The sequence below is a fragment of the Pistacia vera genome, unplaced genomic scaffold, assembly GCF_008641045.1.
Source record: "Pistacia vera cultivar Batoury unplaced genomic scaffold, PisVer_v2 Contig195, whole genome shotgun sequence".
Lineage (NCBI taxonomy): Eukaryota > Viridiplantae > Streptophyta > Magnoliopsida > Sapindales > Anacardiaceae > Pistacia > Pistacia vera.
Window position 1 is genome coordinate 422,117 of NW_022195996.1, and position 25,273 is coordinate 447,389.

Consider the following 25,273-nt stretch of genomic DNA (forward strand, 5'->3'; position numbering starts at 1 on the left):
TATTATTTGTCTCGTGATTTGTGATGAAAAAGTTGACTACAGCCAGCGCTTACGGTGCAAAAGGACAGGGCCGTTGGTTGAGTTGACTCTAGTTCTAGGATCATGTGATGGTAATTATTATTAGAATCCTTTTGTTTTAATTATCATCAATCTCATTGCTTCCCCTTAATAATTCTTACAAGGCAATTCACATCCTCTATTATTGATGAATAATGATCATTTTGATTGACTACCCACCAAATCATCATACACCTATCTTTCTATTCTCAATCAATCAATTCCCTTAATCTTTATGGAATTACACTACATTAACAAAACAAAGTGGGTTGTGTATACCACAAGATCCAGGCCCAATTACTATCTTCAGGATTCCATAAGATATTTTATTAGTTGGGTAGGAGAAAACAACAAAACCAATGAGATAATTTCGTAATATGCATATGTGGCTGTGGTAGCTACTAGCAACTCCCTCAGACTCAGTACAGTCGCCTCTCTAATCCCTTTCTCCTCACTCCTCCTCATTTACAACTTTACAGGTAACATGTTAAACATTCTCTGTTTTATTTAACTAATAAGACAATTTTCTTGGTTGAAAATATGAATAAAACTCTAATGCGCAACTTCTTTCAAATTCCCATCTTCAATTCATCTTAGTTAACTTCCAGAGGATGATGACGAGGTTGATATAAGTGGGGTTTATTTGCTAAAGAATTTAACATTTTAATTTAATGGTCATACTATTCGTAAAGCAAGCAATCCAGTATTTGATGGTATTAATTTTTACATTTTAGGTCTCAGAAACAAGAAAGGGAGTGATGTCTGCAACCATATGCAATTCTAATCTCATCTGCTGTTACACAAAACAAACTCCAATACACCCAGCTGTTGGACTCAGGATCCAAAATCAACTCATTTCAAGAACCAACCAGAGCTATCCCAAGAAAAATTTATCTCGTAAATTTCTTGTATTTGCTGTAACGGAAGGTTCAGCTAAATCAAGTAAGTCTGAAGAAACTATCCCGTCTTGGGCTAAGCCAGATTCGGAGGAACCCCCTCCTTGGGCTAGGCAAGAAGCCAAAGACTACTCATCACAACAGGGCTTTGAGATTCCCTTTTATGTATATTTACTTGCCTCAACAATCACTGCAATTGCTGCTGTAAGCATTCCTCTTCTTAATCTTTACAATCCAAAATTACATTTTATATTAATTGTTTTAAAAATTTTGTGATTTGCAGATAGGTTCAATTTTTGAGTATGTAAACCAGAAGCCCGTTTTTGGAATTCTCAACTCGGACAGCATTTTTTATGCTCCATTGCTTGGATTCTTTGCGTTTACTGGCATCCCTACTTCTGTGAGCTCTTTTAATCGCTTTTCTCTCTTTTGCAGTAGAAAGTCATGTATCTTAACTTTGGGCCTATGAGAGTCTGGTATTAGATATTAAGTTACTTATAGACTAATATCATGATTCTAACGTTTTGGTGGAGTGGAAGATCTGTATAATATTTTTAACTAGGAGCATTGGTCAAGAAAGAAACTCGTCAATTCATATAATGGCTATTGGTCTGCCGAAAACCGATGAGAAAGAAAAAAAATTAAAAAATTAGAAGCTTCTTATGGATGTATGTTAATTATAATAAAAACATTCAACTCTTTTATTCATCCAACTTGACTTTACGTGCAGGCTTTTCTTTGGTTCAAATCTGTTCAAGCTGCTAACAAGGAAGCTGAAGATCAAGACAGGAGAGATGGTTATATGTAACATTAAATTCTCACTATAAGTTATTTACGATTATTATCCCTGGGAGATGAGTATTTCTCCTTAATTATTTGAAAACTTTTGTTCTTCAATTCAGTTTTGCTTTTATAAAGGTATAGTAAGACTACATCGCGAAGAACAGTCCACCTGTGAAGTTTAGCTTATAATTGGCAATAACTTGGGAACTTGCTTAGATAGCTTATGGCACCAGTCTAACTCTAACCCAACTCTCGGGTCATTTCATAACTGGCAAAAATGAAATATATTGGGTCTAAGAGCAAATTGATATTTTTTTCTTATGTAAAAGTATACCATGGCAGGTTAGAAGACTATTCTGCTCATTCTGCATTATTGATGTTGGAAGAAATACTTGATGTAGAAGTAGAGAGTTTGATTTAAGGGTAATTAACTTAGGTTTTTGTAGCCTTGGTGTTGGGAGACCAAAATCATGCAAGCTTGTGCATATTTCTGTTAAAGAGATTTAGTGAGGTTTAGGGGTATCTTCTTCAGATGACTTAGGTTACAATTGGATGTTTATCATATAAATGAGCTTTTACTTTTTGTTGCTGAGGATACGGCATTATATTGGCAAGATCATCTGGATAGGTGCTTTCTGTTTTCTGAAAATGCTAAGTTATTCTCTTGCTTGTAGTTGATGAATGATTTATGCTATTACAAAGATTGGAGATCAAGTTCGTTGGACTATTGTACTCTGTAAAAAGAGGCCTTCAAACATATTTGGGTAACGCACTATGTATTTAGAGTAATGAGGAGTTCATTATCCTTTCTGGCCTTTTCAAATAACTTAAACTATCAAACTGTAAAGATCAATTTCCTTCTGAAAGAGATATTGTATTTGGATGCGCAGATCTTTTTTAGGAACTGTCTTAGATCTGATTAACATGGCAGAGAACTGTGGACTGGGCACATTTTCTAGTTTGCCAAGATATTAGCATTTGTATAAGTGTATGATCATACCCAATGCTCATAATTGACAACAAAAGTTGGGTAAGAGAGGAGATATTATTCTGTGTATCAAGATTCGGCAGTTATCATCCTTTTCTTATATTGCGGTAGTATGACATTTTGGTATTCTTTGCAATCATGAATAAGTATATTGTGAATAATGCCACTACAGTGAGTTAATGAATTAAGTAATGCTCCATATGCGAAATCGTTTATGATCGACACATTATGTATTGAATACTGCATGTATTTAGTTATGACTCCTTTAATTACATCATGTCACGTTTGTATATTGATTTGATAAAATTAATTCATTTTATGTTGGAGGTGTTTGGTTGATGCTGATCATTCCAATTCTTATTTGTTTTCATGTGCTTAGCTTTTTTCTGGTTGCGCACCAAGTTCATTTGTCAGTGATGATATCAAGGTTTTATGTTTGTATAAAAAATTCAGAAGAAACAGTGAAGCTTGAATGAGAATTAAGCTATTAATCACAAGTCATTAGTTGGGGGGAAATGATGTTGTCAAAACTCTGCTAGCAGGCTGAGAGTATTAGTGGGATTTCTTGAGAAAAGTACCTGAGATACGAAAAAGGGTCAGGCTAATGAAGACGTTTAGACTTTAGAATAGTCATTGTTAACTGAGGGTAGAGTCGTCTGCTGCTCCTTAGACCTCAACGTTCCTCATTGTTCCTGTTTGTCTTGTTTGTAACTTTTCACGGTACCACCTAAGCATCTCTATATCCTAAGATCCCCCATTCTGTTGGAATGGAATGTAATCCAGCGGCTCACCCTCAACCATATATATATATATAAATATATCACCACGTGCCATGAGCGTGTCTCAACTTCAGAAGCCACACTCCAACCACCCTCTTTCCATGGCTTCCCCACAAACACTTCAATCTCATATAGCTGATCATAAAAACTATCAAAGAAAGGAACGAGTGCGACAAGGTCAGTGGATACGAGCTGCCATTTTAGGAGCTAATGATGGGTTGCTTTCCACAACATCACTGATGCTTGGTGTAGGTGCAGCAAAGGAGGATCGGCGCTCCATGGTCCTCTCTGGACTAGCTGGAGCTATTGCAGGAGCCTGCAGCATGGCTGTAGGGGAGTTTGTTTCCGTTTCAACCCAAAGAGATATCGAAAAGGCGTCTGCTGCTCACTGCAGTTCAGAAACCGATATTGCCGGACAAGATGACCATGTGATCAAGCTGGATATCACTGCCAGTTCAACTACCATTAAGGAAACTAAGCTAAGTGAGACAGATTTGGGCATCTCAAATGTGCTGACACCCACAAGAAACATTTGTTGTCAAAAAATGTCATCGGATATGATTACTGAGTCCAGGACCTCCAGGTTGCCCCAAATTTTCTCTCCTGGACGATCTCCTATGATGAAAGTGATTATAGAAAACTCTACTAAGACAAATACAACAAAAATAACTTCTCCAGCAGTCAAATCGTTTTCAAAAGATGCTGTAACAAATACTGTGCAATTGTGGGAGGAAAAGGGAGAGGAAGTGCTACCTAACCCGTTAAAGGCGGCCACTGCATCAGCTCTAGCATTTTTGTGCGGTTCATTTGTGCCTTTGGTGCCGGCAATACTTTTTGCTTCATATCTCATCAGGATTGTGGTAATTGCAATACTTAGCTCGATAGCATTGGTTCTTTTTGGGTGTTTTGGAGCTCACCTCGGTGGCTCATCCGTCAGAATATCTGCCACGAGAGTTCTGGTTGGAGGATGGATTGCCATGGGAATCACTTACGGTTTGCTTAAGCCTTTTGATAGTAGATCGTAAGGGCAGTAATGATAAGCATTAGCATTATGATTTGTTGTATTAAATGCATTAATTACCTAAAGTGAAGATGATTGTGCTATCTGGGTATTATATAATTTATCTTTGAAATGAATATTTCCATCAAATAATTTCATACTTGCTCTTTTATATTTTTTTCGATAGATTTTTGGGTATTTACTTTTTTATAAATTACAATTCATTTCGATAAAGCAGGCTTCAAGAAATCGGGCCCAATTTTCTACATCCCATGAAAAACTGAATCGCAATTTACAAGGGATTTTTTTGGATAATACCAACACTAAGGGGGCGTTTGGTTCAGGAATGTTAGATTACTGGGAATGTTGAATTACTGGAAAGATAGATTACCTTGAAATATTACTGGGAATCTTTAAGAAAATGTGTTTGGTTAGTTGGTAGGTATATTATATTAATATGGTTGGTTATGGGGAATAAATTGGTGGGTATGTTATTTAAATTACTAAATTGTCCCTTTTACAAATATTAATATAATATTATTTTTATTATTAATTTTTGAATAATTTTTTTTAACCCCCAATATTTCAGATTTAGTTAAAACACATCTGCTTATATAAAACTTTAATTTATTACGAAATCACCCCCACCTCCTGCTGCCACCGCAGATCACCGTCGGAAGTCTCCAAAAGTCCCCATCAGCAACTCACTGTGACCAAAAGGCTTCGATATGGCCGTTTCTGGCCATATTGATGGCCGAAAACGGCCATATCAGGCCAGATCTGGCCGTTAATGGCCAGGGATCTGGCCATTAATGGCCAAATCCACCGATCTGGCCGGAAATGGCCAGAGTAGATCTGGCCATTTTCGGCCAAATCTGGCCTGATATGGCCGTTTTCGGCCATCAATATGGCCGAAAACGGCCATATCGCTGACTCCCGGAGCCTCCCACTTAATATCGTTCTTTTTTTGGACTCCGGCGGGTTTTCGGAGGCGGTCCATGGTGGTTGGCTGCTGTAGGCGGTGGTGGCTGGGTGGCAATGGTGGTGGTGGCTGAGTGGCAGTGGTTTGTAAATTGTTTTAAATACAAGGACATTATTGTCCAAAATTTTAGTTAAATAAGGGTAAAATTGAAATAGGATATTAATGTAAATTTATTTTAAAATGAGGGCATTATTGTCCAAAATTTTTATTAATAAGGGATAAAATTGTAACAAAAAAAGATAACCCTGGTAATCTCAGAATACCTAAGAAAATGGAGGTAATCAGATTACCTCCAATATTACTAATAGTGACTACTATTGGTATTTGAAGATTACCGGAATCTTATATTACTTCACAATCAAACGTGATAATCAAGTAATATAAGATGACATTATCCCAATAATCTGATATTACCGTCAACCAAACGCCCTCTAAATGGATTGCGGTGGCGAACTGGAATGGTGATTTGTCACATTTGTGAAGTCAATGAGCTATATCTTGTTCATTTATGTACAATACAAAGGATAATGAAACCGACTACTAAAGGAGATAAAAGACGTGCAAATAGTTAGATAAGCATAAAATATGAAGAAATAAAAAATGTGTGAATGGTGACAAGAAGTTATGGCGAGATGGTTATCAATTAAGTTCCCCTATCAACAGCTTCTAGTTGGTATTTTAATTATAAGCATGTTGTACTTGTTCACATCCTCATCACTTTGGATGAAACTTCTCTTTACTCTCTGATCTTGCTTTGGTATTTGATAGAATGTGATTATTACAGAGTGCTGTGATCCAGACTTAATTAAAGACTGAAACTATTCTGGCTTGATTCATGGCTTGACTCATGGAATTAGAGTTACAGATTTCATGTAATTACATTGATTGTATTTCTATATTTTACATTTGTAATCTTGTATAAATTGAACACATTACGATACTGAAATATACAGAAAAGAAACATTCTTTCATCTTCTATTCATTTATCTTCTAGGCACTTTGTCATCTTTATTCCTCGAGCTCTTTTGCCTCTCTTCTTGCCATACTCTGACATGGTATCAGAGCCACTACACTTCCTTTAGCTTCCGCAACTTTATCTTTATTTTTTTGTCCCTACAAAGGCAAATACAAACTCTATTAGTTTCTCTCAAAATTCCACTCGTCAATCACCAAAATCAATTTCCAGAAAGTTATCAGATCAAACACTTCAATGACAACCAACACATGTATTGCTGAACCAACGCACAATGAAACAAATTCAAACACCACAACTACAGGCCCAAGCCCAAACACCACAAATCCCACAAATGGCTCAACCGCAACAACCAGCCCAACTCTCACAACAGGCCCAAACTCATTTCCCTATGGTATGTTGGTCACAACCTGGATTCACATCAACCCACGGGTCAATACCGTATCCTTTCACCTTCCAAATGGTTCAACCCACCGGTCACCGCCCTGAACCAGGTGATGTCCTCTTCTCCCCAACCTCCAATGGATCAGAAATTACACTCATCAAGCAGCAGTTAATCGGATCCAAAAACTACTCAACGTGGGCAAGAGATTTTCAGCGAGCCCTCGTCATTAAAGACAAAGAAGGCTTTGTCAACGGCACCATCCCACCACCACCTCTGGATTCACCTCTTCATCATCACTGGAATAGGTGCAATTGATGCGTGTTTACTACAACATGCAAAAATGTAGCAAGTATACTAGTCGCTCAAGTAATAAAATTATGAGTAGGATATCGTTCCCACGAGGATTGTTAGCAAAGCACTAAGTTTCCTAATGTTATCAAGTTGAAGCAATCGAATTCTTTGGATTGGTGGGAGCAAATTTTAATTAAAAACAACAATGAATTTTAAACAAGATTTAAAACTTAATTAAGAAAGCAATATGAAAACACGGAATATCAATTCAAGCAAAACGGGTAGGGTTTTGACTTCGTTTGGATTTTTATGGGTTAAATCTAAAAATTACACTGCATTCACATTCATGCGCAATGGTTGTAAATCGAATTCACTAATATGTTAAACATACCCTCTCGGGCTATGTTTTCCTATTCATCTTTATTAACTTTTCGCACCCAACAAATTGAAGGTTAATAATTCTAAACTCATTAAGCATAAGAATCCTAATATGATTTCATTAATTCTTGAATCTATCTCTAGCATCCAATACTATAATGGTGATTACCCAAGAAGCCTAACATGAATTATTTCTCAATCTCATCATGTTCATCACATACAGCATTAAAAATCAGAGTAACACACAACCACATCATATTCATATGAAAATAACACAATCAAATACTTAACCCATTTAAAATCCAAACTACCATCAAAACCCTAACCCAAAATAGATTAGTTCATAGCTAAATCAATAATATAAAAACGGAAATAAACAAGTTCAACATAATGAAACTGAGATGAAAGATAAGAAATCTCCCCAAAAGATGAATCCTTTAGTCAAAATCCGAATCTTCTCCCTTTAACAAACCAAAAAGCTCAAAGTTTCACTAAGAAAAATGTAAAAGCAGCTAACCCTAAAAAGATGAAGACCCCTGGGAAAAAGGCTAAGTTTTTCTTTTATACTTAGTCCAAATAACCCAGCCAAAACACGCACAACACGAAACTGTGCGTTTAACAAAACTGAATAAAATGACTGTCGTTCTTCTTCGCCGCGGCGAAGAATGAAGCAATCCAAATCGTCCCTGGCTTACTTCGCCGCGGCGAAGACAATTCCTTCGCTGGGGCGAAGCTTCTTGAAAAGTTCTAAAATTACAGAACTGCCACTCTGCTTGCTTCTTCGTTCGATTCTTCGATTCTCGGTGCTCTTCCTTGGGAACAAGCTTCATCGTGCTTTATCCTGCTCTGGAACTCTCCTATCTTCTGAGATCCACTAATTTCTGAGTCAAAACTATCCAATTTTGTCCTTATTTGCTCAAAATGTCCATTTTAACCTGAAACACGAAAAGTAAAGAATTAAGCAACAATTCAGGTCAAAATGCACTAGAAAGTACCTGAAATCCGACAAAAAGGTCTAATAAAAACTGTATAATTTACGGATTATCAGCAATGTGCTCGTGAGATCTTGGCTCAACAACTGTCTATCTTCCAAAGTGGTGGCTGGACTGCCCCTGACTGAAATAGCTATAGAAATGTAGCAAAACATTAGAGACATGTATGGAAAACTCGATTTGGCCAAAGTTTACACTCTCCGGCAACAACTCGTCGAAATCAATCAAGCTAATGCAATTGTGACTTTATATTTTAACAAACTCTCTTCAATATGGCATGAATTAGATGTTGTAGAAGAAAAGCTTGAAGGACCGCCAACAACCCTCACACAATTTCAGAGGATTCACGCAAGAACGACTTAGTTGTTTCCTCTTGGGTCTCAATGAAGATTTTTTGGCATTTCAGACATAGATCCTTGCCGCAGCTCCCCCACCAGATCTTCGTCAGGTTTTTCAGCTTGTTGTGTAGGAAGAGAGCCAACAACGTGTTGTCGTGAATGGCTCTCGATTTGGCAACGTTGTTGCCTTCGTTGGCTCTCACCAGAATGGCTTGAGTGCTCCAATTGCAAAGAAAGACTTGCAGCTAGGGTTCCACAATATTTCTCAAGCTCTTGTTTTATATGAACCAACCAAAGATCCAAATCAAATGCATCAATCCAACGGCTCTCAATTGATCTCTCTTCATAACCAATCCAACAGCCCACATGCTGCCACATCATCATTGGGGTCCACTGGGTCCAATACACTTAATACTTCAAATTGGCAAAATAGGCCAAATGGGCTAGCTTGGTACAATAGTCCAACCGGGTCAACATGGCAAAATGGGTAAAACGGATCAAACTAGTCAAATGGACCCAGGTCACACAAAGCTAGGAAAAAAAAAAAAATTGTGACTATTGTAAAAAACAAAGTCACACCCGAGATAAATGCTAGAAATTACATGGGCCTCCTACCGACAAATCTAGTGATTCAACTATTCAACTATTCAACAAGTCAACACCATTCCTACTGGAAATGCAATTTCTACACCCATGATCAGCACAGAACAATATAATCAATTGTTTCAAATGATGAATCAACTCCCACAAACGTCCTCTACTTCCTACGTAGGTACATCTTATTGTTTAAATTCAATTAAAGATGATATTTGGATTATTGATTTAGGGGCTAGTGATCATATCATTTGTAACCAAAAATATTTTACCCACAAATCCAACACATCATCCATTTCTGTTCACATGCCAAACGGGAATATAGCACCTGCCACACGTATAGGAACAATTCAACTTAGTAAACATCTCATCCTTAAGAATGTTCTATTTGTTCCAGATTTCCAACTGAACCTCATATCTGTCTCAAAAATTTGCACTAATAATCATTGTATTCTAAAATTCCACTCTAATACATGTGAATTTCAGGGTCCTTTGATTGGGACACTGATGGGCTTGGGTAGAGTAACTAATGGCCTGTATTATTGGCTTTCCGATAGTTCTTCCGATAAATTTCTGCATTGTATTACAAACAATAAAACTTTTTAATGTGATACAAATATCAATAAAAATTCGTTTAGTCTCTATCAAAGACTAGGTCACACTGCATCCATTCCTCAACCAAAATGACCATTATGTCCTTTAGCTAAACAATATTTCCTTCACTTTTCCTCATAGCACTTCTACTACCACACAGCCATTTCCCCTCATCCATATTGATATATGAGGTCCATATCACACTCAAAATCATGATGGGTCTAGGTTTTTCCTCACCATCGTAGATGATTTCTCCAGGGGCACATGGGCGTTTCTAATGTAGTCAAAATCATAAACCCTCACTCACATTAGGAATTTTATATCCATGGTGACCACCCAATTCAAATCATCAGTTCAAAGGGTTCGAACTGATAATAGTCGGGAATTTTTTAGTCATTAGTGTTCCTCATTGTTTTTGTGACTAGGCATTCTACACGAAAGCTCTTGAACATACACTCCTAAACGGAATGGGGTAGTAGAAAGAAAACACAGACACCACTTAGAAGTAACCAGAGCCCTAAAACACCAAGCCAACATTCCCATTAAATTTTGGAGAGAATGTGTGATCACTGCCACATACCTGATCAATCGGATGCCAACCCGTATCCTTGGTAGGAAAAGTCCTTATGAGGTATTGTTTGGTAAAGCACCCAACATTAGTCATCTCCGAGTTTTTTGTTGTCTCTGTTATTCTGCAATTGTTGGGCCTCATGACAAATTCGGACCACAATCTACTTAGTGTTTTTTTATGGGATATCCAATGTTACAAAAAGGATATCATCTCTATGACCCCACTACAGATAAATTTTTTATTTCTAGAGATGTCATTTTTCATGAAGACAGTTTTCCCTTTGTTACAAATGATGACACTCCAACTCCATCAACTAAGTCACCCATGTTTCTTGAAGATGAATCTCCAACAGGCCTTCAGTTTGCAATACTTCCTATCCCCACTACCAATTTACCATACTAGAAACTACACCACAGCATCAGCACCAACCTACTCCCAAATCTCCACAAACAGTCTCCCTTCCATTTATTGAATTACCGTCAACCACACAAACAGAATCTCCTATCCCACCTCCAGTTTATCCTCAAAGATGGTCAACTCGTTCCACCCAACCATCTATCTGGACATCATATTATGTTTGCCCCACCATGTTAAATTCATTAGGTACACCATATCCAACCTCCAATTATGTCAATTATGATTGTCTTTCTCTAAACACAGTGTTTGTATCAACCAAATTTTTACCGATCATGAATCGTCCAGCTATTCAGAACCTGTCCAACATATTTAGTGGTAGAAAGCAATGACAGATGAACTGAATATCTTAGCTCATAATAACACTTGGGATCTGGTACCTCGCCCCACTCACAAGAAACCCATTGGCTACAAATGGATGTTCAAACTCAAATATCGAGCAGATGGTTCCATCGAACAAAGCTCGACTGGTGGCAAAAGGTTTCACACAATGAGAAAGTTTTGATTACCAAGAAACATTATCACCCGTTGCCAAACATGTTACTGTAAGGTCATTTTTATCCATTGCCTCTGCTCGTGACTGGTCCCTACACCAAATGGATGTTCATAATGCTTTTCTTCATGGTGATTTACATAAGGAGATATATAAGGATCTTCCGCTTGGACTTCGCAGACAGGGGGAGAACACAGTATGTTGTCTGCGCAAGTCTCTTTATGGTCTAAAATAAGCATCTCGACAGTGGAATGAAAAGTTCACAGAGGCTCTTACAAACATTGGTTTTGTACAATCCAAGCATGACTATGCCTTTTTCTCCTAGTGCAAAGGTGAATCTTTTATTGCACTCATCATTTATGTTGATGACATTTTAGTTACAAGAAATAATGAAGAAAGAATCAAAAGTTTGAAAGTGCATCTCAATAAGCATTTTCGAATTAAAGATCTTGGTGAGCCAAAATACTTTCTAGGGATTGAAATTGTTAGATCTTAAGCAAGCATTTTCTTAAGTCAATGAAAGTATGTTCTTGAACTCATATCAGACTCTGGGTTAGCAGCATGTAAACCAAATGTTATTCCAATCGAGCAGAATATCAAGCTTACCACTCAAGAGTATGATAAAGGGACGCCATCCTCAGAAATACATTCGCCACTACAAGATCCCTCACATTATTAGAGACTTGTTGGGCGACTAATTTACCTTACCATGACACACCCTAATATCAGCTATGCGGTCCATATTCTCAGTCAATTTATGCATGGGCTAAAACAATCACACATGGATGCAGCAATGAAGGTACTCAAATACTTAAAAGAATGTCCTCGCTTGGGACTTCTTTTGCCTCGAGATGGAAACTTAAATGTCACAACATATTGTGACTCTAATTGGGCCACATTTCCCATGACAAGGAAATCTCTCACCGGGTTCTGTATAAAACTCGAAGGTGCACTAATCTCCTAGAAGACAAAGAAACAATCAACAGTATCTCTCTCATCAGCAGAGGCTGAATACAGAGCAATGGTTAAAATGACATGTGAGATCATCTAGATCCTTGGGTTACTAAGATATTTGGACGTACATACTAAGACACCTGTTCATTTATACTATGATAACAAAACTGCAAATGATATTGCAGTCAATCCAGTATTCTATGAAAGAACAAAGCACATAAAGATTGATTGTCACTTCATTAGAGAAAAAATTCAAGAAGATATAATCAAGACTTTACATATCCGTACTTCAGAACAACTAGTGGATGTCTTCACAAAACCATTGTACAGTAGACAACACTCTTATCTTCTTCTCAAGCTTGAAGTTTATGACATTTAAAATCACAAGCTTGAGGGGGAGTGATGAAATGTGATTATTATAGAGTGATGTGATCCATGCTTAATTATACATTGAAACTATTCTGGCTTGATTCATGGCTTGACTCATGGAATTATAGTTACAGATTTCATGTAATTACATTGATGGTATTTGATTGTATTTCCATATTTTACATTTGTAATCTTGTATAAATTGAACACATTACAATACTGAAATATACAGAAAAGAAATATTCTTTCATCTTCTATTCTTTTATCTTCTAGGCACTCTGTCATCTTTATTCCTCGACCTCTTCTGTCTTTCTTCCTGCCATACTCTGACAGTATTAGAGTCCCAGATTTGTTCCACTTGTAGAGGAGGTGAAATTATCATTATTCGAAGAGATTCAATATCATGGAACATCAAGAAAAGCCCGTTCTCTCAATATTGGATCGCCTTGATCGCTTGGTAACACATGTTTCTTTATCATTCAAGTAATAATCTTTTATAAAGTCAGATTTGATGGTAGTCATCTTGCTGATCACATTACATATGCAGGTATATTTGTTGGAAGAAAGGCATTCTTCAAGTCCTGTGATCACAAAGTTGAAGAAGGAAGACGAGTGCAAGAGTTTGTCATCTGCACTTGATGGAGCTACTAACCATGCTCGAGTCTCGAGTATTACAAGTTACGTACCATCAAAATACATTGCTTTTACTATAATTGAACATTTTTTTTATCAGTATTGCAGATGGTCATGGTGTTCAAATGATTGTTTTGTTTTTTCCATTCAGTTGAGCCCAGAGATGGAAGTAGGAAACACATCAAAGTCAAGTTGTTCCACAGTTGGACCTAAATCAAGTTTTGGCATAGTGACAAGGGATGATAAGGACATATTTGACACCCACCAAGTCCAAGAAAAACAAGTAAGTTGGAATTGGGATAAATATGTTTTAGTTGTGTAATAAGCATTCTAATTAAAATATTGCAGGAGAGCACCCTGGAATTAAAATCACGAGGATACCAAAAAGGCAGAAGAAGAAGAAGAAGAAAATGGGATGTTGATGCTAGTTGCTCTGCTTTTGATGAACAAATGTCTGGCTTATAAGTAAATAAAATAGAACAATGGAGAATAGAAAAACCAGTCAAACCAACATGTAATCTACTGGGATTGTGGGCACATGGGTTTTACCCTTTTTTTTTTTAATCACGTGGTGTGAAATCAAATCATTGAGAATGGGAAACGTATCATCTCAACATAAATTACGCCGCACCTTACCAATCACTAAGTCGAGTATTGATTATCGAAGAATCGAGATTTATCTCTATTTAATAAATATGATATGTGTATCAATTGAACGGTGATAAGGTGTACGTGTAGGGAATGATATGGTGGTCTAGCGTGTCGGTGATTATTTATTTTATAATTAATAAATTAAAAATGGGAGCGGAAACCTCGAGAGAGGACGATGACGATGATTATCATAAACGCGTAAAGGACAGTAAAAGTGGATTTGGACTTTTGAAGAACAGTTATGAGTTTTCAAGACTGTTAGTTGCAGTGTTGTAAAGTGAGTTTCAGTTTCAGTTTGAGATTGAGATTCAGGTGATGGCGCAACGTGATGGGCAACAGCAAGAGCAACATTATCGGGAATTTCGAGGAGACGAAATATTTGAATCCAATTCAATACATTCCACTTTTGCTTTGGCTTTATGGCTGGGAGCTATCCATTTCAATGTCCTTTTGGTTGTTGTCTCCCTCCTTTTCTTCCCTCTCTCCATATCGCTTATGTACGTCCTCTCTCCCTACTTTTCCTAATACTGATTTTAATTTAATTAATATTTTAATATGCTATAATTCTTCTTCATCTTCAGCGTGTTTGGATTGCTATTAGTCTTTATGTTTGTTCCCATTGATAAACATAGCAAATTTGGCAAACGCTTGTCCAGGTACTTTTAATTCCATCAATTTCAATTTAATTTTCTGTTTATCAGCTATTTTCTTCAATTTCAGTTTCAATTCCAATTCCCAGGTACATCTGTAAGCATGCATGCAGTTATTTTCCAGTCACTCTACATGTTGAGGATTTCAATACCTTCCATCCCGATCGTGCTTATGGTATTCTCCCTTTACTTCAATCATTTAATCAAACTGCTAGGTGTTTCGTGCAAGAAAATTCCCCCATATAAATTTAATGATCAATTAATCAATGAATTTTCATATAACATCTAGCTGCTAAAGAGAGTCATACAAGATGTCATTTAAAATGATAAGGGCCCAAGCTACAACTATCTTTAGACAACATCTACCATTCCAGTTGGCTCGCCAGATACTTCAAAGATTTGGTAGTCTCCATTAACTCAAGGTGTAAGCATCAGCAAAAGATTAAACCTTTTAATTTTCCTTAAAAATCAGGATGTAACCCAACTGCACGCTAAAGGGTAATCATGACCTAGACTAAACTCACTTAGTTGAGGTGCTTCATTTGGGCTGCTTTGAATTAGCAATTCAATCATGAAACTTTTTTTTGTACAGCTCTAACTTTGTAGTAAGGCTAATAACTGATGTTAATTTATTTCTTGTTTTAGCAATTGATAGTCTCACTTTGTGCTTCACGCAGTTTTTGGTTATGAGCCTCATTCGGTTTTGCCAATAGGGGTTGTTTCACTTGCTGACCATACAGGGTTCATGCCTCTCCAAAAAATAAAGGTCCTTGCTAGTAGCGCTGTAAGATTTCTTTTCCCTGTACTCTTGTAGATGTATATGTTTCATAGAACATTCATTTACCATCTGTGACTCCTAAAGTGTGTATGAATCACTAGGTATTCTACACACCATTTCTGAGGCATATATGGACATGGTTAGGCCTTACACCAGCAACAAAGAAAAATTTCACTTCTCTATTGGCTGCCGGTTATAGTTGCGTCGTAGTGCCTGGTGGAGTACAAGAGACTTTTCACATGGAACGTGATTCGGAGGTATTACTCTATTAGATCTTCTCTACTCTTACATTTTATGTATTATCATTCATTTTTGTGTCAGGACTTAGGATAATTATATAATGTTCCTTGTTACTTGGCATTGGCATCCTATGGGGAAAATTCAGGTGTTGTAATTTTACAAGTTTGGTTTAAGTTGTTATGTTCTCGTACTACTATTATTAGCCTCTTGCTATTGAAACCTCCAATAGGCTTATTTAACATGTATACCTTCCTTTAGAAGGAAGAATAGCCATTTCTCTTAGTATTACAGCTTTCTCTCTATTTCTCTCAAACCACCCCATCAAAAACACACTCAGGAAGTGCACATCTCTTACTAATAGTTTTCTTTGTATTTATTAGTTCTTTTCTTGTTTGTAGATTGCCTTTCTTAAGACAAGAAAAGGATTTGTTCGCATAGCCATGGAGACGGGCCGGCCCCTGGTTCCAGTTTTTTGTTTTGGTCAGGTATTGGTTCTGTTTTTTTACCCTCCTTTTTCACTAAGCAGTATTTATGCGAAGTTCATCTCCCTGGGCATTGTTTTTGTGATACCTGCATTATTGTTGTTATGGTTTTCTTCATGAATCCTCATCCTAGGGCTGGTGGTAGTGCAACAAATGTGATCACTTGCTGATTTTTCTTGCCTTTTTAATCTATTTCTTCCTATTACTATCAGAATTTTCTCTTGTATTTGATCTATTATTCATCTGATTAATTTTTCTCTTTATCCCTGTTATGCGTGAGGCATCACCCATGATGTTTAATTGTTTACCTTTTCTCTACATTTGTGCTTCAGTCATATGTCTATAAATGGTGGAAGCCAGGTGGGAAGTTGTTCCTCCAGTTTGCTAGAGCCATCAAGTTCACCCCGATTTACTTCTGGGGACTTTTTGGGTACGTATGAATTCTATATATGTCTATGAATTATAATTGTCACAATACCCTCATTTTGCAATTCATCATTTCGTTGTTTGCAAATGGTATCTGTACAGTAAAAATTCATTATCATTTTCCATTTTCTCTTGCATCAAGTGTTTGTAGTTCAAAATATTAATATGATTTTGTTGTATTAGTGGGTGGACTTTTAACTTTGAAATATTGATGCTTGGAATTTATAATATAGCATCTGAAAGCCTTTCTATCATGGTGTTGTCTGTATTGTACCTTTAACACTCCTTCCCATTATGTATGTTCCCCGGTCTGAAGGTTGTATTACATATCTCAAAGGTTTATCTTTCTTGCCAAATCTTGTGTCTTTCATATTTTCTTTGCATGAAATCTGGGGAATTGAATTCTTTGTACCATGTACATCGAAAATGGAGGCACAAGAAAGTTGTCAGTGTGTCTGTTTCAATGGAAAACATAAATTTCACAATGGATATTGTGTAGTGAAGCTTGAGGAACAATAACATTCCCATTTTACCAAGTTTTGGAAGATTATTCATTTTTTACTTGAATTGGTTTTCTATTATTGAAGAAATGTCATTGAAGCAAAAGGAAGCTATTGTTCTGTCTAATATTATATGGAATCTGTAAGTTGAGGCTAGCCAATTAGGGAATAGGTTTAGGGACTTAATGACTTGACGTTTTGGTTCTACAACTTCCACATTCTCTTGCTAGAGAATGTCTATTAATATGTTGGAGTTTAGCAGGTTGTCAGTTTCTAGAGTTGATTTGAATTCGTGACTTTTGCAGATCTCCTATACCCTATGAACATCCAATGCATATAGTGGTGGGCAAACCAATAGAACTGAAGAAAAATCCACAACCTACCATGGAAGAGGTATGGATGCTGCCACAAGTTGCTGGTTTAATGTAGTTTTCTTCCCTGAGATAACTAACCATTCACACTAAGCAGAAAAGAAAATTACATCATATTTGGATACTCTCAAGTAGTCCCTAAAACAATAGCATGTCGTCATCTAGACTTGCTGATAAGACGGCTGCTCTGTGCCAAAACTAAATATGCTGTTTATGATAAATTTGCTTCTCTTATGGAATTCTCAGGGAATCCATTTCTAATTTAACACAATATTTGATTGTAACTATGTATGTCGTGAACATTTCCTTCATCACTATTGCAGGTGAATGATGTACATAAACAATTTATTGAAGCACTTCAAGATCTCTTTGAAAGGAACAAAGCAGGGGTTGGCTATCCCAATCTTAACTTAAAAATTCTTTGATCAGATTGTAATATATTCAAATGGTCTCTCACCTTTGAATAATTATGTTTATTTATGTGCCACTTCTTTCTTTATACATAACATTGTAGTTTATGCACAACATTGTATTCAATGAGCTAAGGAAGAAAATGGAACTTCAAATGCTCCTGAAAAGTGTTTGATTTGATATATCCAATGATGTGTCTTCACTGATGCTTTGATACGAGGTTTAAGTGCACAGACAACTGCTCCACAGTTTGATCTTGTAAGATTCTAAACGCTTTCTGTGGATAGCCATTTTTGTCTACCACTTTTATAGTTAATGCAATGAAGTTGAGCTCCAGAAGCTTTAAACTGAATATGGTCATCTCTACACAATTTACTGTAAATTTTCCTGCAACCAAACGAATCTTAAAATGCTGAACATCAGCCAGACATCAACTTTTCATTGATATGGCAACTGCTCATATTCCTCAAAGGTCCTATTTCCAAATAATTTCGTGCTGAATGGGTAGATTGGGAGTGTCAAACGATGATCTATTAAGAGAAAAAACATCAAGAAAGGGGCCATGAAAGAAAGATCTATAAAGAGAAGAAAGAACATCCAACTCTATTTAAATTAAGCTAATTATACTTAACCACTGCCTAGAAAGCTAGATGATAAACATGACTAAGCAACACACTATCTTGAACTGCAAATAAACACTTGTAATGGTGATATACACATCTCCCTATTTGTGGGCAACAAGTACTACCTCACTGCTGATGAAGCAAAAGAGGGAAAGCATCACTAGATCTCAATCTTTCATCCCAAGTTTGATGCTTTGAACTTTAACAGACAGCTGCAGTTTCTGCTCCTCAATATCTTTCAAAACTGAAAGCAAGTTAGCTCGATACAATTCACATTTCCTTCGTGCACGCTCAAGCTGACGGGATAATTTTTGGATTTTTCTATCTTGGTCATCCTACAATATTGACATTGACAATGAGAATTTATGAGAAGGTACTAGTAAGACAAATAAGGTTAAGCAGGAATCAAGATAACAGAAGCAAAAATCAGAGAGACAAGCAAATCATATGAGTGGACTGTTATGAGCTAAAAATCATTCTATCGCAAGAAGTTCCTAAAGTAAGTTTGTCAACTAAACGATCTCTTTGAATTCCAACAGTCTCTTGGTAACTATATTAGCTTACTGCTATAGCATTACATTGGTTCCTATTTAGTAAACAACCCTCTTCTCATTTTGTCTGACAACTAGAATGGTGGGTGATACAGGCTGCAATAAAAATTGATCCTTTCTACACTGAGAACTAGCAATTAGAAGACAAGACAAAGATGGCTTACTGTGCAGTCACTGTTATTGCAAGAAGGAGAAAAATATGCAGCTGATAAAAGTAATGTAGCAGGAAACCACTTACAGCTGAGGCAGGTTGCTCTAGACCCCGTTGATGATCCCAAGTGGTAATATTTGTTTGACTTCCCTGAAACTGATGGTCTTCTCTGCTAGTTCTATTCGAAACGGCGATTCTCCCACCATTCTTCTTAGCAAGTGCAACTTTACTTGAAGCATCCTGCAGGGCACCCATTGCCACATTGTAAATATCTAGAGATTTAAGTCCATCATCAACTAGCTTAAAGGCCTCATGACGAAGATTATCGTATCTAACTGTAAGGGATTCCTTTGAACTATTCAGCAAATCACTGGTACGATCCTCCAATACCAGACCACTCTTGGCATTTCTTGTCCATCGTCTCATAACATATTGGGAGGGCAGAGTAAGAACATTTGTGACCCTAAAAACTGTTAATATGTGCCTACATAGGAGGCCAGAAAATTCAAACATCTGGCAACTGCAAGATGCTTTCATTTCTCGAACACTAAAATTAACATTATAAGATTTGTGACTCTCCCCAAATTTAGCAACCTGATATGTGGTGATTTCACCTTCGTCCTCAACTTTTGTTGAGAAAGTTAATGTCTCAACCAACTCCTCCTGAAATTTCATAAACAATTTCCTTGTGTAAAGCTCAGCTGCCTGTTTCTCCATGGGGGATGGTGTTTTCAAAACCGGGGCAGTGTTTATGGTATCATAGTCTGCCTTGACTTCTTTCTCATAACGACTTTCCAGAGCCTTCTCATACTGCTTAACAAACAGCTGAAGGGTTGTTGATGCATTGACATATCCATCAAAATAAGAGTTTATACTATCACTGCGTTGAGTTATAGATATTTCAGCAAAGAATGTGTCCCTCACATACACCGGAACCCACTGCCGCCTATCAGCATAAATTGCTTCTAACCACTCATTTTCCCTAAGATCATATCTATCTATCATCAACAACCAACAAGATTCAAACTCTTCAACTGACTCCGTAAAATTGACACATTTGTGGAGCTCCGCTTCAAAATTAGGATGTTCTAAAAGCACATGAGAAAACTTCTCTTGGCATTCTTTAAAGATGTGCCACTTGCAGAAGCGGTGACGAGTCTGAGGAAAAACCTGGGTAACAGCCACACGAATCACACGATCGTGATCAGTGGTAATCGAAACAGGAGGCCTGCCAGACATGGCCTCAAGCCATGTTTTGAACAACCAAACAAAGGATGCTTCAGACTCATTAATTAAGAGGGCGCAACCAAACAAAATAGGCTGTCCATGATGGTTAACTCCAGTGAAAGGTGCAAAGGGCAAGCGATAACGGTTTGACCTGTAAGTTGTGTCAAAGGTAACAGTGTCACCAAAAAAAGTATAGTTAGTCCTTGCTTTCGGGTCAGCCCAGAAGATATTGCTCATGCACTGATCTTCATCACCCTGAACAGCATAGAAAAATGCAGGGTTCTCAGATTGTTTATTTCGCAAGTAGTCAAGAAGTAGTTGGGTGTCCCCTCCCAGAGTCCTCTGCCGACTGCTCCTCATGTAATTCCTACAGTCACGCTCAGTGAAGCCAACATTGCTGATTCCACCATATTCTTTAATGAGAGCAGACATGATCCCACTTGGTCCAATTCCGGCACCTTGCAAAGTATCAATTAAAGACTTAGCAGAACCAGAGACATGGCGATGAGAACGAAGGCAATGGACTTTATCAGGGGGAACCAAGTCATGGTTGTGATCCTTAACAAAAGAAGAAACGATCCATCTACCAGAATCTTGAATTTTGACAACCAACATGGCCTTACAACCAACACGGGTCTCAGCACGAGGACGCTTCACCCTGGCATCACTTCCAGCTTTGTCTTTATCTTTATCTTTATCAACCCTAAACCCTTCCTTGGCGCAAACAAAGGACCTCTGAATGATGGCACCATCACGGCGAGAACGACGAGACATACTAACGCGAGTGCTGAAACCAACACGGCGAGCGTAAGAGTTGTAGAAGGCCTTGGCAGCCTCTTCAGATTCGAATTGCATACCCTCAAAAGGTTCGAGATTAGAGTCAGTTTGAGGTTGAGGCAGAGGGAGGGAGATAGAGAAATGGGTTGAATCTTGAGGGATGAGGTTGTCATCATACATGTTCATGCTCTCATCTCCAAGAGTGTGCATCTCCATTTGCATCAACTCCATTGGAATTAATCAAACCCCAGAAAATTAAACTAAATATATATATATATATATATAAAAGGATACAGGAAAAGAGCACAACTGACCCGTAAACATTAATCACGTAATCCTTCAGTAGCTTCTGCGGAAACAGGAGAGTGTTCATTCATAATTTTATTTAGTAATTGGAGGATTTGATTTGATTTGGTTTTGGGTCTTTTAATGGGGAATGAGAGGGGATATGTGCAGACCATATCAGGGGACTGAGAAAGGAAAGAATGACCAAAGTCTTCAAATTTGGATTGAAGTCAAACAAATCATTTAATATTTTATTATTAATAACACTCCTTTTCTCATCACACGCTTCATAATCATAATCATACCTTCTTTCTTTCTTATCCACTTAATTCTCAAGAATGTTTCCCTAATATTCTGAAATTAAAATTATTTAAATTTAGAAAAATATAACAAGAAAACATTAATTTGATAATAATATCTACCAGCTGGTGTAGCATATACATATATGATCATTCTATTGCTTGCTTGTATCATGTTTGATGGGGACATATCATTTGATAATTAATTAAACATTACAGAGCTCTTGAACAAGCCGGGGGAGGGAGATGATGAGAAACTTTTATTTCACTAACCACATGAAAAATGTAGACCACATTGTAAGGGAAACCGAGGCCAATGCATAAGTCCATAGCATTATTACTGAACATTCACCCTCACCCGCACCAAACAATTGGGATATTGTACCTGAAGTTGTAAACAAAGGTCAATGTCACAAATGATAAAAATAAAACAAAACAAAACAAAATGATAAGAATTCATACCAATATTTATTGCTGGGGGCAGTGCAAATTGAAGTAGAAGAACAAACCGATATAAAGGGTTTGACTTCACCAAGCCAAAGTGGACGGCCAATTTAACGATGATTACCCCCATTATTGGCAAAGCTATATATCGAATCACTATTATCCCAATTATTAGACTTCGCTGTATCCGTGACCCTTTCAAACCTGAACAACATCCTCAACTTCAACAAGACTGAAAAAGAATTTGATCAAATTAAGATCACTAGTTAGTTACCTTTAAGAAGATTTGCCCCCACAACTATGGTGACAGTTGGAATGGCTGCATCCCTGTGACCAAATTATAGGGAGATCAAAACTGATCCTGAAGAATCAACATTAATAGGAATGACATTTACCCGAGTAGAGATGCAGAGTCTTCAACGACACGAAGAGGAGCACTATCACCAATCAACACCTTCTGAACCTGAGGGATGCTACCAACCATTAACCCAACCATCTGTATAACAAACAATTTAAGTTTTTACTGTCAGTCACCGATCTCCATTGAGAATACATTTTCCATTTATTTCCTATGATAGACCAACACTAAAACTTCACAAGTTTACTCCAAAACAACCTCCCTAGATTCTACTAAATGAAGCCTCTTTCTCTGACTCCAGTAAGGGGAAAAATGTAAGCATATCCAGTAGGATTGTGTCCACAAATTCCTATATAAAATTAAGTAACAGTACTCTTTTTATGGTTTTTTTTTTTTTTTTTAAAAAAACTTTATCTGTTATATTTGTATTTATTAAGCCTACTTTTTATATTCACTTTTCTATTCATTTAGTATTTTGAGAATTTAGAAACAAGCTTTTGTTTACAAAGTTTATATATCTAATATTATCATAGCTATAAGCATACAGCTCCAATGATTGAAGGGGCAAAGAGCTTCCGCAGGTTGATCTTCATAGCAAATGTCTGGAAAAACTGCTTAATCTTCTCTATAAGCGGCACCTGCCACCAAAAACTGGCAAAGTTAAGACGATAATTGCTCTCAGAGTCAGAGAATCCTCTATATATAAAAGAATAAGAATTAAGAAGAAGCTATTGTTTTCAAAATTGGTTCTTTTCAAATGGATAATACAACTGTCAAAACCAAAATTAGGATTATGAAACCATTGAGACCAGTTACCTTTAGCTTCCCTTCATTTATATTAGTCCGATCAAGTTCCTGATGATCCAAATGGTCTTCCTTGAGTGAGCTTACATTTAAAGGAAGAAGTGGCCCCAGGCGAGAATTTGAAAGACTTGCAGCTGTTTCTACTTCAGACTTTGTACTTTCTGTGAAATCATCTAGTTTGGCTCCTTCAGAATTCTTATTTGAATATATCCGCAAAATGTTATAAACGTATGACCAGAAGCAGATGCTTCCAATCTGGAACATCATAAAGACAAGGCAAAGTATTGAAACAGGATCTAGATAAGCAATAATAGACATAATTACACAAGATAGCTAGATTCATACTGCCATAGAAAGTGCAGCATATGCCATTCCCTGGTTATAACAGGTATGACCATCGCCAAATGGACTATCCCGTTCTTTACAAACTGCTGGAATTATAATGAGAGGCATATTCCCCAAGTTACCTGTACACATCAAATGCCAAAATACATGCAGATTGCAAAATGAAAAACATTTTCGAAATAATCAACTCAAATACCTGCAGCACAACATCCTAAAACAAGCCCCCATAAATCAGAAGGAGCTTTAGTAATTTTTAAAAGCATCCATCCAAGTGCTGAGCCAATGATGAAGGTGAGAAGAATATTAAAGGGCATAAACCACCTACATATATAATATACAAAAGTTACTTCCAATAAAATAACAAGAAAATTATGGGTGCAGGAAAAGGAGAAATTTTTAATAGCCACAAACTCACAGCATGCATATACTTTTAAATGATGCGAATTTTGCAAGGCAGCTAGCAACAAGTGCTGGGTTGAAGACAAAAAATGAAACCTGTACAAAATTGAAGGTAGTCAGTCCAAGATGTTTCTTTAAGGCATATTACTCAACATTTTTTAATTCCCACAACTGAGCAAACAGATTGTTTGTCACTTTAATAACAAGAAGCAATTCTATAAGTTGAGCATGCTTTAACCGACTTGTGGGTCGAATAAACATGCAAACAACAGAATGAACATGAATTTTGCTATTAAAAATGCAGCACTAACACTTACATTGTTTAAGTGCTTTCGTGCCTCTTTTCCCAAAATATCAATACGATCCAATCCAAGAAATAATCCAAGAGCAGTGAGCAGTAGTACCTTTAGAACTGGTATAAATGCAACAATAAAGAGATCCAGAAGCTTCATAGTGAAACTCTTAAGCCTTAGATAATCTCTGCTTTTATAAAACTAAAATACATATCCCTGCACATGATAATGCTTCATATAAAATCAAATTTGATGTGGTACAGTAAGATAAAATGTAAAATTTGTTCCTAATCATTGAACAAAACGAAGTACTGAACTTGTAACAAAATACTGCAGTTCAAGAAGCAAGTAATATAATGATAATGCAGGATGAAGAAAAGCTATTCAGCAACTGCAAGTAGTATCTATTAGAAGTTGCGTTTGTCCCATATCACCAAGTTAGTAAACTATTATGGTGTATATATGTGGTTGGGTTCCCTCCTCCCTTGAGCTAGTTTTTGGAAAGGAGTTCTAGTACGTTAAGTTGGTGGGTGTTACCATATATATATATGGTTTGACAGCCACGTTTGTGAAGTTGGTGAGTGTTATAATGTATATATGTGGTTGGACTATTTGTGAAGTTGGTGGATCTTATAAAGTATATATGTGGTTGGACTGTTTGTCAAGCTGGTGGGTGTTACGATGTATATATGTGATTGGAATACTTGGAGTAGTGGAAACAATAATAGTGCAAGTGAGGGTGTG

At 36.9% G+C, this 25,273-nt stretch overlaps 5 protein-coding genes across 10 annotated transcripts; 3 read left to right on the forward strand and 2 right to left on the reverse strand.

Moving 5' to 3' along the window:
* Positions 1-382: 382 nt before the first annotated feature.
* On the forward strand, positions 383-1,850 carry LOC116127810. 2 transcript variants are annotated; one of them, XM_031413473.1, is made up of 4 exons: positions 383-536; positions 792-1,157; positions 1,237-1,353; positions 1,684-1,850. In XM_031413473.1, the coding sequence occupies exons 2-4, from the start codon at positions 816-818 to the stop codon at positions 1,759-1,761; spliced, it is 537 nt and encodes a 178-aa protein (XP_031269333.1). In that variant the 5' UTR covers positions 383-536; positions 792-815; the 3' UTR covers positions 1,762-1,850. The 2 variants fall into 2 exon arrangements, with proteins under 2 accessions (XP_031269333.1, XP_031269334.1); XM_031413474.1 differs by lacking the exon at positions 383-536 and adding an exon at positions 543-679.
* A 1,479-nt stretch (positions 1,851-3,329) lies between these two features.
* LOC116127822 (vacuolar iron transporter homolog 2-like) lies at positions 3,330-4,571 on the forward strand. Its single transcript, XM_031413486.1, has one exon. The coding sequence runs from the start codon at positions 3,557-3,559 to the stop codon at positions 4,526-4,528; it is 972 nt and encodes a 323-aa protein (XP_031269346.1). The 5' UTR covers positions 3,330-3,556; the 3' UTR covers positions 4,529-4,571.
* Positions 4,572-14,267: 9,696 nt separating this feature from the next.
* LOC116127728 (diacylglycerol O-acyltransferase 2D) lies at positions 14,268-18,155 on the forward strand. Its single transcript, XM_031413370.1, has 9 exons — positions 14,268-14,612; positions 14,697-14,771; positions 14,855-14,940; positions 15,443-15,549; positions 15,645-15,800; positions 16,182-16,268; positions 16,598-16,695; positions 17,497-17,584; positions 17,886-18,155. The coding sequence occupies exons 1-9, from the start codon at positions 14,431-14,433 to the stop codon at positions 17,985-17,987; spliced, it is 981 nt and encodes a 326-aa protein (XP_031269230.1). The 5' UTR covers positions 14,268-14,430; the 3' UTR covers positions 17,988-18,155.
* Positions 18,156-18,268: 113 nt separating this feature from the next.
* LOC116127726 (protein FAR1-RELATED SEQUENCE 5-like) lies at positions 18,269-21,774 on the reverse strand. 3 transcript variants are annotated; one of them, XM_031413366.1, is made up of 3 exons: positions 19,386-21,774; positions 18,722-18,931; positions 18,269-18,360 (listed from the first exon to the last, which is right to left on the reverse strand). In XM_031413366.1, exons 1-2 carry the CDS (start codon positions 21,531-21,533, stop codon positions 18,764-18,766), a joined length of 2,316 nt encoding a protein of 771 aa, XP_031269226.1. In that variant the 5' UTR covers positions 21,534-21,774; the 3' UTR covers positions 18,269-18,360; positions 18,722-18,763. The 3 variants fall into 3 exon arrangements, with proteins under 3 accessions (XP_031269226.1, XP_031269225.1, XP_031269224.1); XM_031413365.1 differs by having other exon boundaries at positions 18,284-18,503; XM_031413364.1 differs by lacking the exon at positions 18,269-18,360 and having other exon boundaries at positions 18,532-18,931; positions 19,386-21,773.
* An 81-nt stretch (positions 21,775-21,855) lies between these two features.
* LOC116127727 (protein PIN-LIKES 3-like) lies at positions 21,856-24,285 on the reverse strand. Of its 3 annotated transcripts, XM_031413368.1 has the most exons (10): positions 24,253-24,285; positions 24,034-24,158; positions 23,838-23,959; positions 23,505-23,747; positions 23,234-23,326; positions 22,726-22,826; positions 22,605-22,657; positions 22,349-22,534; positions 22,160-22,271; positions 21,856-21,941 (listed from the first exon to the last, which is right to left on the reverse strand). In XM_031413368.1, coding segments are annotated over exons 1-10 (1,041 nt in total). In that variant the 5' UTR covers positions 24,258-24,285; the 3' UTR covers positions 21,856-21,940. The 3 variants fall into 3 exon arrangements, with proteins under 3 accessions (XP_031269228.1, XP_031269229.1, XP_031269227.1); XM_031413369.1 differs by lacking the exon at positions 21,856-21,941 and having other exon boundaries at positions 22,012-22,271; positions 23,838-23,923; XM_031413367.1 differs by lacking the exon at positions 21,856-21,941 and having other exon boundaries at positions 22,012-22,271.
* Positions 24,286-25,273: the final 988 nt, after the last annotated feature.

What these genes read in the sequence shown, in the direction of transcription:
- LOC116127810 (XM_031413473.1), top strand. Translation starts at nt 816, where the DNA reads ATGTCTGCAACCATATGCAATTCTAATCTCATCTGCTGTTACACAAAA. An exon ending in CAATCACTGCAATTGCTGCT is followed by an intron (nt 1,158 to 1,236) that starts GTAAGCATTCCT and finishes TGTGATTTGCAG; the next exon opens with ATAGGTTCAATTTTTGAGTA. An exon ending in TTACTGGCATCCCTACTTCT is followed by an intron (nt 1,354 to 1,683) that starts GTGAGCTCTTTT and finishes CTTTACGTGCAG; the next exon opens with GCTTTTCTTTGGTTCAAATC.
- LOC116127822 (XM_031413486.1), top strand. Translation starts at nt 3,557, where the DNA reads ATGAGCGTGTCTCAACTTCAGAAGCCACACTCCAACCACCCTCTTTCC.
- LOC116127728 (XM_031413370.1), top strand. Translation starts at nt 14,431, where the DNA reads ATGGCGCAACGTGATGGGCAACAGCAAGAGCAACATTATCGGGAATTT. An exon ending in CCTCTCTCCATATCGCTTAT is followed by an intron (nt 14,613 to 14,696) that starts GTACGTCCTCTC and finishes CTTCATCTTCAG; the next exon opens with CGTGTTTGGATTGCTATTAG. An exon ending in TACTTCTGGGGACTTTTTGG is followed by an intron (nt 16,696 to 17,496) that starts GTACGTATGAAT and finishes TGACTTTTGCAG; the next exon opens with ATCTCCTATACCCTATGAAC.
- LOC116127726 (XM_031413366.1), bottom strand. Translation starts at nt 21,533, where the DNA reads ATGGAGTTGATGCAAATGGAGATGCACACTCTTGGAGATGAGAGCATG. An exon ending in TAGAGCAACCTGCCTCAGCT is followed by an intron (nt 18,932 to 19,385) that starts GTAAGTGGTTTC and finishes TCAATATTGTAG; the next exon opens with GATGACCAAGATAGAAAAAT.
- LOC116127727 (XM_031413367.1), bottom strand. An exon ending in TTTAGGATGTTGTGCTGCAG is followed by an intron (nt 23,960 to 24,033) that starts GTATTTGAGTTG and finishes TGATGTGTACAG; the next exon opens with GTAACTTGGGGAATATGCCT. An exon ending in GCCCCCAGCAATAAATATTG is followed by an intron (nt 22,272 to 22,348) that starts GTATGAATTCTT and finishes TTACAACTTCAG; the next exon opens with GTACAATATCCCAATTGTTT.